Source organism: Uloborus diversus, chromosome 3, assembly GCF_026930045.1.
Source record: "Uloborus diversus isolate 005 chromosome 3, Udiv.v.3.1, whole genome shotgun sequence".
Taxonomy (NCBI): domain Eukaryota; kingdom Metazoa; phylum Arthropoda; class Arachnida; order Araneae; family Uloboridae; genus Uloborus; species Uloborus diversus.
In genome coordinates this window covers 51,358,306-51,371,466 of record NC_072733.1, presented here as the reverse complement: position 1 = coordinate 51,371,466, position 13,161 = coordinate 51,358,306, and the positions used below count along the sequence as shown (strand labels likewise).

The window sequence follows — 13,161 nt, the reverse complement described above, 5'->3', positions numbered from 1 at the left end:
GACACATACCTTTCTGAAAAACTATCTCCTATAATTACATATATACAGTATGACAAAAATTGAATGGGAAACCACTTGCACACCCCCAGCGAAGTTATGATTTCTCCCCCCTTCTGCCCCCTGCACCATTTTCGGGGATAGAAGTATCTAAATTTGTTTTCCTCGTGCCAATACCTTTCAGAAAATATTGCTATTACATTTTACAGTACAGTCTGTGTTTCTCTTTGCAGCAATTTTACACCAAATTACATAATTTATTCTTAAATATGTACATTTCATAACAAAATAATTAAATAAATAAAGAAAGAAAGAAAGAAGTAGATTCTCAAACTAAAATACATAAAAAAGCATGCTATGTCTTATTGAATGGTCTGATGTGAACAATTATTTGTGATAGGCAAACTAACTGCATACTTAATTAATAATGTTTTCACAGTAAAATAGTACTTCCAATAAAATACTTTCAAAATGTTGCTAATAGAATTCCTGCTGACTCTCATGTATAATGGCTCCCTAAATAAATATGACCACCGTTTTCCCCATTATGTCCCACTGTTTGGAAATGGAACCCGCATTTTTTAAAGAATTCTTCTACAGTTTTATAGCCGTTATTTTTATTTGGAGGTGACGGAAGCATTATAGTAGCCCCTAAGCAGTACACGCACGGCGATGCCCGGGCTATGAATTTAAAGGAAACCCGTTGAATAAGAAAATCCCCCCCCCCCCTTATTCTGCTGTGAAATACTCATTTTTCTTCCTTTAAAATGCGCGCACATCTTTTCAAAAAAACCTATTAAAGTCTCTTTGGAGTTTAAATCTATTCATCGAAACACAGAAAAAGATTGACGGTAGCTTTAAAACTCAAAATAATCCTTCAACTGTATAGTTCATCGCTTAGCACGCCAAGCAACCACCCTGCCGTAAACCTGCCCTTTAGCGAGTGAAACACGTTTAAGCAAATGACGTGCGTAAATAGTTTTCACTTGTCATGACTTGTTTTACGTATTTAGGAGAAAAAATTAAACAAATTCTCCTGTAAGAAATAAGAAATAAATACCTTTGTGCTAAACGGTAAATTGCTTTTACATTGAGGCAGTGAGAAGCAAAGGGATGCAAGTGGCAAAACTAATTGCAAAATTAATGCAAGTGGAGATAACCAGTACACATGGTAGGTGAACCTCTCCTCTGTCTTGGGGCAAGAGATGGTACTAGTAACCCTGGTAAATGCTGCTATACAGCATGATTTAGGAAAAAAATCAATGAAAGCCTACCTATTATGTCATCTCTAAACGCGTTTGACTCAAAACTTGAAAAAAATGTTCACTTACATCCCTTTGTTTCTCACTGCCTCAAATAATCATAAACTAAACTTATTTTATTCTAAATAAACATGGGGCCAGCTAGTGGACTGTAAATTGATAAATTGTCAGACTTTTTACTACATAAATATAGGCAAATGCAAATATTTCGACAAATTCTCTCCATCAGCACATTTGATATTTTAATATAATTAAATATTCAAGAAATGTGTTTTTCCTTGATTGGAAGCATAATATGATACACAAAATTTCCAGATACCATTTTATTTGACTGCTAGCGAAATGTTCTCTGATATGCCCAGAGGAAATGTCATCAAATATTTGGAGAAAGCGTTGAAATTCGGTTGATAACGAGTAGCTGATGCAAAATGCAGTTACGTTTGAGCTTGGAGAATTTTTTGAATTATTAATGAATAGCATGACAGAATATGAATGAAAATGATTTCTGGGAAATATTTATTTAAAAAAAATGCTTGTGGCACTTCATTTTAGACGACCAGAAGTCAGATTAAAAATATGTATCGCATATTATATTGAAATACACCTTATAATAGGAAATTTTAAATATATCGTAAGATGTTTTTAGCATCACCTTAAAGTTCGGAAAAGGGGGGGGGGGTGATTACGTCGCACTATGATCAAAATTGCACCTAAACCGATAGATAATAATGTACAAAAATCCGAAAATTTGAAGGCAGTAGTCATAAATCTGTAATTGTTTGAAAATAGGTTTATTTTCATAAAACGAGGATAAAATTAAACCACAAATATAAAGGATGGCTTTACCAACACTTAACTAAGATACTCAAATTCGTGATCTTTTTATATTTTCTATTAAAGTAGAACATGGGTATTTTAACTTGAGATGTTTATGGAACATTAAATACATATAGAAAATAAAATTACTTTTGCTGCCAATTTAATGATGATAAATCGAATTCCTGACAAACAGATTATACAAAGTATGGATTTATGGTCATACATTTTTTACTGCTTTTTAATTATAAATATAAGTATTAACGGTAAAAGAAGGATAATATCCATTGAAAGATGTTTAGAAAAATTAAAGTAGATTTATTTAACATGGTACGTTCTCTGAAAGCGAGCTGATGTGTGCCTCACATGACTTTCTTTTACTCCAATTTAATGTCATTTTCCCCATTATTGGTAAATTTAATGTGATTCAATAGTTTACTCTGTAAATATCACCAACAGTGGCCTAATCGAAACCAGATTTAAAAAAAAAAAAAAAAACGCCAAATTTGTCGCCAAGTCGGCGACAAAACTTCGCGACCGAAAGACTGGCGATATATCGCCAAGTGTCCGCCAAATTGTAACACCACTTGAGTTTACATCCAAATTAACAATGACTCCCCCTCAAAAAGGGGCAAAAGACCCCCATAGAAACACCCGAATGCAACCAACAGGGGAGGTGCACAACTAGACCCCACTATGAGTCTACGTACCAAGTTTTAACTCTCTAGGACATACTGTTCTTGAGTCATGCAACATACATACGCACATACGCACATCCGCACATACGCACATACGAACATCCATACATACGCACATACGAACATCCATACATACGTACATACAGACGTCACGAGAAAACTCGTTGTAACTAACTCGGGAATCGTCAAAATGGATAGTTCGCGTGTCTATACGTTTTTAGGCACTTATCCACGTGTGGTCGAGTCGAAAAAAAAACTCAACATTCATTTGGGGGTGAGCAAAATGGAAATTAAGGTCGATTTTTGAGTGAAAATTTTTTCGCGAATACAATACTTCCTTCTTTGTAAAAGGAAGTAAAAAAGGGAAAGCAAGTGCAGCAATGCATTGAAGCAAATGTATAAGAGTCGCGTCCAAGCTCATTAAACCATGGTATGAGTGGATTTATGCTCTCCCTCTCTTCAAATTAGTTTTTTTTTTTTTCCTTTTCAACAAAAGCTAGTACAATGATCTGAAGCAGTGATTTTCCAATTGGGTTCCATCGCAGAAGGAAAAGGGTTTCGCCAAATTTTTCCTCTGTATTGACTTTTTCAGCATTTATTTGTTTTCAAACATAATTAATGCATTTGATTAAGAATGAAAATGTGGTAGGACAAGTGCCGAATATGGGATAAGGAGCGACACTGAGCAAATGAAGCGATATTAGGGGATGCAAGTTTTTTTCTTCCTATTGCAGATGAGGAAGAATAGAGAAGTGGATGCAAAGATGAAAATGGTGTTGCAACGTATGTAATCGCGCAAAGTCATTTTCGAACGAAAATGTGACGAACAAGAGGTTCTGTATCTAAAGTGCCTAAAAATTTTCATATTGGACTTAAAATAATATCATATGTTAAAGTTTTTTAGTTTTACTTATGTTGTAACCCCATAATAAAAGTTATTCCGTGTAAATAAGCCGTGTAAAAAAGAAACAAAACTAAAAATATTGGTGTAAACTTTTTAATTGGAATTTAAATTATAACTCTTAATTTCATTTCTCGCTCAATATTATTTTTTCTTTTTAAGTTAGTTGTGATTGACAGAATAAAAGGTACATCCTATTCGATGCTTTTATCCTAATACTGTGGCGTACATAGCATAGGTAACACCCGGGATGGTACTTTGTGGTGTCACCCTCCACCCCCCCCCCCCCCCACCTCTAAAAAAAGGCAAAAAAACGAAAAAAAAGTTTTAATATTCTATGTAAACATGAAAATAGGAAATTTAATTTTCGGAATCAACTACATTTGTGTTAACGAAATTTTAAGTGGACTGATGTACAAAAGACAAATAAAACTATGAGAGCTTTTTACTTGCCTAGACGGAAACGTGCAGGCGAGAGGTCAAAAAGTAAGGGGGTATATGAAATTGATGGTCTCTTAACTACAGTTGGCTCTCTGTTTAACGACTTTCAAGGGACCACAAGAAATCGTCCTTAAGTAGAAAGCATCCTTAAATAGAATGCTTTTAACACTGTAATTGACCATCTGGGACCGTGAAAAACCGTCTTTAAATAGAGAAAGTCGTTAAATAGAGCGTCGTTAAACAGAGAGCCAACTGTATTTCAAACGTATATCAAACACAGGGAAAGATAATGTGGTTAAAGGTTTTAGTATTAGAGGAAGTCACTGCTAGTTCTAAGAATTGACAATACAAACCTAATACTGAGTATAGTATTCGCTCCATGATGTGGGGATGGTAAAGAGGGGGTCCGTGAGTTCTCCCCCCGGAAAATTTTCAAATTTATAGTCTTAAAAATGCATTTTAAATTTATATTTTTCAAAAGCTTGCAATTCCAAATTGGGTGTCATCCCTCAAACAGGTTAACCCGGGGCAGATCGCACCCCCCCCCCAAACCCCGCAGCGAAGTGACTGCCTGAAATTATTCTGCCGTGTGCAGGTAAACGGCAGTATCTGCAGAAATGAGTTTTCGAGATATTTGAAGAAACGCGTTTTGGATTCAATACTAACACTAGGGAAATGTTGAAACTAGATGTCGTTTTCGCGCCTTTTTTTTTCAGCGGAAACAAAATAAGAAAGCATGTACAATTAAGTTAACGTACAATAGATGACAAAAGTGCGAAAAAATAAAAAATAAAAAATTTGCAGTTACTGCCCTTTACCTGCACACAGCAGTATTGTTTATTCTATTAGCAGTATTGTCACTAATAGCATCATATTCATTGTGATCTGCTAACCAAAGGTTGAATAAATGTCTAATATAATTTCATATTTAACTCAAATAGGAATAACCCGCTGAGTCGAAATTCAAAAGGTCTAAATGTAGACCTGAATTACCATAATTATGTTTCGCTAGAAATGTATTAACCATTTCTCGTTCCACTGATGTAAATTGCGCCTAACTGTTCTGCGAAATAATGTTACGGGTGTGCCATGATTCACATCGGGTAAATATTCTATTATATCAAACCTCATCAGGACTAAGCGATGATATCTGGTTCCGGGCATGATAAAAGGAAAAGACCTAGCGTGTGTATTAAGCTTCATGCATTTAAGATTTAAATTTTCTTAAGTTGCCCAAAAATGTGAATAAAAACTGTATCTTTACTTTTGAGTAATGTAATTTAGATCTGTTGTAAATTTTAGAGAAAAAATGCGTTACGACAAGGGCAAACCAAAAAAATAAATAAAGGAGACGTATTTTCATGCGTTTATTTTATCAAGCAAAGCTATAATTATACTGTTTTATGATATAATGAAACGTTTTAGAACTTTAACTAAGAGTGTAATGTAAAATTGAAATTGTCGACTAATAGAAAGTTTCAGTTGTCTTTAGAGAAAAGTCGTCTTTGCATATCAGTTTCAGTAAAATTTAAAAATCATTTGACTTTACATTTATCAAATGCAAGTGTAACCCGATAAATAAATTTGAATTTGGTATAAAATTCAAGACTTTAAGGATTTAGCAGAAATAAAACCGCTTGAAATAGGAGACATTTTCATTGCAGAGGCAACAACTATTATTTGATTGTGGGGGAGGGGGAGGGGGGCAAAAATATCCTCCAGAGGCATTGATTTTTTTAACATAAATGCGTGTTCTATTACAGTAGTTTAAAAACATGAAAGGACTATTTTGATCAAGAAACTCCATCCAGAAAGTATTTTTGAACAAAAAAAAAAAAAACGTTCTAGACGGTATTTTTGATCAATTAATCCCTCCAGATGGTTTTTCAGGCTGCGCTAGTGATAAAGTGACACCACTGAATGTCGGTTCACCGTTCTTTCACATTTCAAAACCAATTTCCTCTAAAATGAAAATGTTTTGACCATGTGCTTAGTAGTTAATTTTCCTTCTACTGAGTCAGCGAAGCTTAAAGTTTGATTAAAAATTATTAAAATTTCAGGCTCTTTATTAATTTACTAAACAGTTTTTAATATTTTTGCTTATGCTTCTGTGTCATTAGTCGAAAACAGCACACACATATTTAGAGAATACCGAAAGAGGGTAATTTTAGATTCAATTCTTCATTCAAAACATAGGCAGAAGGTGAAAAAAAAGTTGAAAAATAAGAAGGGCTGAAATTAAGAAAGTAGAAAGAGCTTTAACAGAAGAAAAAAGGAATAAAGAAAAAAAAGGAAGGGGGAAAAAACGCAACAGCATTTTAGAAAAATTATCTCTGGGTTGTGAAAATTCTTCTGCGTTGGGAAAAGCATGTTGAAAAATAAGTAAAAATTTACCTAAATGCTGCAAGGTTAAACAGCTAGGTGGCTCAAATTGACGACAGTGTAAAAATAAGTTGTTATTTTTTGTTTGTTTATTTTGCACAGTTTACATTTTAGTTATTTTTTTGTAGTGCTCAGTTATTTAAGCTCATGTTTAAAAGTAATTAACTACTGCTGACAAAAGTTATGTAACGCTCATAAGGAAGATTTTTACCACAAATAAAACCAAGTTGAAATCAGATTCATTTTTCGATAAGTGTTTTACTACAGATCATAAGGTCAGTTACTCAAATCTTAATATAGTCGGTAATGTTTAAGTTCTAGTAAAAATTAAATGGAAATTTAAAGTCGTTTAGTCAAATAAAAAAATAATAATGTAATGCAAGTTTCCCTCATAAAATGCTTAAATATGATAAAAGGGTTATCATAAGTGATTTCATTGAGACAATTACGGTAAGGTGGCCTTACAAAAAAAAATCACCGTTTGGTCCCGCATTTAACAGCTCATATCGTCGCCTTAGAGCAACAGTAAGATATCTCAGTGTTATTTCTGGGATTAAATATCTTATTGCTGCTCTGAGGCGACTATATATTTCACTAAATTGTAATGATTTTAAAAGGGTATGAACAAAATTGCATGCTTAAGAAATCAGGGGGACAGTGAATAATATGATGTAAGGGTAATGAATACAATTAGTAACACAAATGTATTCATTTCCCTTTCAAATTTTATAAATTTTATAAAGATAAATATAATTTGTAATAAAATATATGAGCTGTCACGTGCGGGACACAATGTCTATTTCCCGGTGAATGGCCCTATTTCGATGTCATATGTTTCCTTCTGATAATTTATATAAAATGACAAACATTTTCAGTTAAAAATCGAAGTTTATGAATAAAATATTGTCCTTCCACATGCTATTACTCCACCTATAAAACATATTTATTATCCTTTTAAATATCATAGACTTTTGTGGAAGATTAATTTATATATTAGATTTGATTATGTTATATAAAACCTGATAAAAGAAAACATTTTAACAATCAGATAAAATGACCCAAGTAATAACGCACATAACAGTTTCTGTGTATCTCATTGCAGTATTTTCTCTTTCTTTATTAAAGATAGAAAAAAAAAAGCTACATCGTTCATCAATCATTTCCATGTTCTTTGATCACGTCAGATAAGAAGCCACTCCTACCTGATCCAGTATCTTAAAGTAAGCACTTACATCTTATCTTAATCTAATAGGTTTTGATGAAAATAACCACATCTTCTTTAATGGAAAAGTGAGAAAGAAAGAGAGAGAGAGAGAGAGATGAAGCAATTTTCCTTTTTTTCTTGACTATGAACTACAAAACTATAAATTTCAAAAAATATATAAAAAAGTTTCAAAAAAAATGATGATGAATATTTTATAAATAAATTTAAACTTGAAATCGTGACTAAATTTAAACTAAATTACCTACTGAAAACATGTAAAAAATATATAGTGTATTAATATGTCATTTAGATTTAGGTAATTTCTTGCACTACTTTTTATGCAAGTTACGTAAGTACAATTCATATACCAATGATCGAGGCTGGTTGAAAATTGAGAAATTTAATATCTTCATTTTCAATTCCCTTTTAAAATAACCTCCTTTTAAAACTCTTCTTCTTACTTTAAGATTTGTGGTAACGAATTTCCTTTTTCTTCTCCTATTTTTTATTGCTATTTATTTATCTGGGAGTGAATTTAAGGTACGATTTTGCCTTATCTGCTCTGATAAGTCAAACTAAATGTTTATTAAAAGTTTAAATAAATACTAAAATCGGAAACTCCAATTGGTAAATATGATTTTAGAAAATCCGTATATTTTCCTGAAAGATAAAGTTTTTAATCTGCTTTTCTCAGTTTGCTCATGTTTTAAGTAAAAAAATGGGAAAAGGTAAAATTTACTAAAATTTGAAAATAACAACTTAAAGAGTATAAACTGGATTTGAAAACTACCAACATTTTCAACTCGAAAGGAGTCTAAGCGTGATAAGTATCTGCTATGATGCCTTAAAGTAGTTAAAAAGCTGCAGTAAGAAACTTAAGACGAAAAAAAAGCAATGTATTATCTCTAATTCTCATTATATGAAAAATATTTAACATCGATCGCCACACACACGTCATTTTTCAAAGAAAAAAAAGGTTTTAATTACCCGAGTCATAATCCATTGTCATAAAATGAGTAACAAGCTCATTAAAAATTTAGCAACGAAAAAGAGAGCAGTAAGATGAATACTGATGAAAATTTTATTTTCAAATAAAGCATTATGTTTGAGAAGTTGCAGAAATACCTTACTAATGAGGAGTATTAACGTAAGAAATGATAATGTTTTATTAACCAATTTAAATTTTGAAATACACCGCCAGCTCAGTCATTTCCAGTCGAGGACTGCAGTTTCGTGCTTATTAGTAGTCATCAGCCCGACATAGGAAAGTGACTGAGCTGGAGTTGGAAAACCTCTTAAGGAAGCCAAGAGTGCCAAACAAACTGGTAGCTAATATAGAATTAGAGCAGACCAGACGAGTCACCGAAGCAATGGTTCAGTTCTACTCGAGGATTTAAGGCAAGGCATGGTATATTCAGTAAATTACCGCCCAATAGCCAGGGCTGAAGCAGAAATACATGAAATACACCGCCGCACACTTTCCTATGCCGGGTTGATGAGTGCTAATAAGCACGAAACTACAGTCCTCGCCTGGAAATGACTGAGCTGGCGGTGTATTTCATGCATTTCTGCTTTAGCCCTGGCTATTGGGCGGTAATTTACTGAATTTAAATTTTGTTTAAAAAGAGATAAGAACTACAAAAAATTTTGAAAGTATTTTTCTATAGACTAATCAATGTTATAAAGTAATTTTTGTTTAATATCGTTATGCATCATTGTGGGTCGTTAGTGGCATAGATAGGTGATAAGAGTGCTCTCTTGCCATCGAGATTTCATGTATTGCATGCATTATGTACGACATATACAATGTATCAACTCACCGATTAACACAGCTGTCTCCAGGGCCCCATCCAACCGTTTAAACCACACATAGTGGTAGGTACGGGGGACCCTGGAGTGTTATGTTATGCCATCGATCAGAGTTCAACCTATGGCAAAGGCATGGATACTATTAATGCGTGAAGCAGTTTTTAAAATCATATTTTAAGGGATATAGACCGTAAGCCCAAGAAGATCTAGACATTAAGCCCCAGGAGATCTAGAACTAAGGGATCTAAACCTTAAGCCCCACAGCTTTTTGTAGCAGATTAATTTGTTTTCATTTTTGAAGTGAGTTCACAAGTTATCTCTGTTTAGTCAAATAAAAATAAAATTATCTCCTAGTGAAGAAAAGTCACAATCATGCGTTCTTAACTGAACTGAGTACTTTTGATTTTCATTTAAAGAATGATACTACCACTTACATAAAAATCGGGTTCCAAATTAATCGGATTGAGACTAAGCAACAAACTACTATTATCCATTTTGTTGGCCAAAGCAAGGAAAATCCGGTAGTTTCATTCATTTGTTTCCGCGAAAAGAAAAGAAAGAAGATTCTCGCTTATGAGGTATCGTACGATAAACGTATTTAAAAGTTACGAGTTTCTGGATTAAAACAGCTGTTAATGACGCTTATGTCCCAAAGCTTGAAACTTGTTCACATGAAAACCCCCAAAACTCTTGCATGCATTATAATTACTTGATTTTTCAGTCAGAACTTTGCTTTTTCACTCTAAGTTTCGACACAAATGCATAACTTTATAGTTTAACCCGTTAGCTGCCATGCCTGTCCTAGTTGACTGACATTAAGTATCCCGCTCTAGCCGCGTCAATCTTCAGTGAGTGATACAAGACTTTCTGCTCTAGCTCGACTTCGTCAATGATAGAGAATATAAAATTAAAGAATAATAATGTTAATAACTTCAGCACCGCATGAATAATATACTTCAATATAACTTATTAAAAACTTAAAGGAATTTAGTTGAAGCAAATTGAACAAAAAGCAGCTGTAAAAGAATGTGGGGTAGCCCTAGTCTTCAGAACTTATTCTAATATATAATTAAGCTGGATTGCACGAAATATAAAGAAATTATTACAAAATGGAAACGAAGTGTTGGAGTTGAGCTCAATTGAGCTATTATGCAAATTGAACTCTGACTTCAATTTAGTATTTGCACTGCGCACTGACCGAGATTTCTTCCAAAGTGCGTGTGGCAGATTAGGTGTTAACATAATTTTAGGTTCTAAAGAAATAATTAATCTCACAAACGATAACTCTGGTGACTTATGACTGCTCTGTCATTGACTCCAGAAAAACTTGGTTTTACATTTGATGTGCTTCTAAGAAAAGAAATGTGTATGGCAGCAATCAAAAAGACAGGTATTCAGTTACAGCAAAGAAACGTGCATGAGCAGGGATAGTGGTCGGAGGAAAACATGAAATGTCTTGTTGATATCAAAAGCGACAATGTACGCTATCAAAAGCAAAATACAATTCAAAACTTTCTGATAGTCTAAAAGAGTCAACACAGTTTTACAAAGTAGGCACAAATGATGGACCCCATTTCAAAAAATCACATTTTCGAAACTATTGCACAGATTACAATAAGTCGTACATGAATTCGAGATAAGAATACGAAATTTCTTTTACATTTTTGCCATAAAGATAAATTACACAAATGTGCAATATGTGAACACTTTGTCCACATCGTTCAATTTCAAATGCTCAATGCCCTTTTTGAAGCCTCTTGCTACACAGCAACATCTAACCTGTGTTCTATTTCGTTTCACACATTTCAGAGTATCACACTATCACTGGTTCATTATCCTTCACAAATGCGTGCCGGAATTTTTTGTAGCGTTTTTGGAATAGGGGGTTGATAAACAGTTTTATTGAAGTAAATCCATGAAAAGAAATCACATTGCGTGTGGAACGACCTGGATTACAGTTTAGACATTTGTCGTGTATAAAAGGCTCATGCATCGAACATTTGTAACTGGAAAAATCTTGATATACTTCTCTGTATATTCATGTATCACTTATGACATGTGCGTTTGCCGAAAATCAGATTTTTAAAATAGGGAACTTTATTTGTTCTTCAACCCTACATAATTTGTCTTCATCATTTAATTTCCATATCAATTGCGGTACCTTCTTGATTATCAAAAACTGCTTTTGAAGCACATATCGTTGCCTCATAGCAACAGTAGCATGCATATCTTACTGATATTTCTGGAATTAGATGGCTTACTGTTGCTCTGGTACGACAGACTGTAAGGTAAACACACCAGTAGTGGTCACTGCTTAATAAGGCTTCAGTAGTGGCCACTTCAAGTTTTATATTTGAAAAAAAAATAGGACTCCAGGCTTCTCAATGGATTCAAACGCACAAGATGTAATACCTCCTGCACGTTTAATGCACTTTTGAATCCATTGAGAGACATATATCGAATTTTTCACGTAATCATTTTACTCTGCAAACTTGATTTGAATGTGTTCCATATGAGGCAGTGAGAAGCAAAGGGATGTAAGTGGAGATTTTCAAGTTTTGAGTAAATTGTGTTTAAATATCATCCTAGGTAAGCTTTCATTATGATTTTTTTCTAAATCATGCTGTATAGCAGCAACTACCAGAACTACTAGTACCATCTCTTGCCTCAAGATAGAGGAGATATTCACCTACCATATCTCCAAATTTTTGATTTTGCCACTTACATCCCTTTGCTTCTCACTGCATCATATGATTTCTTCAAGACAGAAAAATATTTTAATTGGAAATTTTTCAGAGGCTTGTAACGAATAATTTGTTTATGTTCATCGTTTTCGTAAATAAATACACAAATTATGGTGATTATTTATGAGTGATATCGTTTATAAAGCGATATGCTTTTCAGAAATCTAATCTCAAACTTGGACAGACTATAACAACACCTTTTATACGCCAGAGATGTATGATAAATGAGATTGTCCGTCAAGTAAATATTTTAAAATGTTACTTACGTGTTCTCCCGGACCAAGCTCTTCGTATAAACCTTATCACCCGCTGATAAATGCCGTAGATTGACACTCCAGCCCCCATGGGATCGTCGTCAAAGTAGTTGGAGAAAGTCTCGTCTGTCACGTCATCTGACACATTCGATAGGCGGTCTTCATGTCTGGAATCTTCGTGCATTTAGGGATTTGAAAATAACTGTTGACAACGAGCAGGAGTTTAGTAGATAAAAAGCAATTTATTTTTAAAAGTCCTTACAAAATTGACTTAGATTTTCAAAATAGTGTAATAATTTTGTTGCGCATTCGCTGCTGCTTATACTGTTGATTTCTCAAATCAGCACAAAAACAAATGAAATATGAACAGCAGACAGAAAAGGATTGAAGTTGTATTAAAATATTGCGTTTCAACGACTTCCTTAAGTGTTAATAAGCTCAGATAGTGTGTATATAGTAGACGTTGCGAAATAAAAGTCATATCCTTTTTTTGTTACAACAACGTCTACGGTATTATAGCGAACTAAACATTTCTACAAAAATTTTCGTTGATATGATCATGTATGATGAATGAAATATATATCACAGGTATAATCTTAGAGACTTAAATAGTGTTATGCTGTTTGATTTCTGTATTTATTTAATTTTTGATT

General features: G+C 33.4%; 1 protein-coding gene across 1 annotated transcript in view; it reads right to left on the bottom strand.

Annotated features, from left to right (window-relative positions):
• The window catches only part of LOC129218442 (Kv channel-interacting protein 1-like), a 115,463-nt gene extending 102,601 nt beyond the window's left edge, over positions 1-12,862 (bottom strand). Inside the window, exon 1 of the mRNA XM_054852712.1 lies at positions 12,521-12,862. Within this exon, the coding sequence (XP_054708687.1) occupies positions 12,521-12,692 (172 nt within the window). The 5' untranslated portion in view covers positions 12,693-12,862. The remainder of the gene's footprint in view (positions 1-12,520) is intronic.
• Positions 12,863-13,161: the final 299 nt, after the last annotated feature.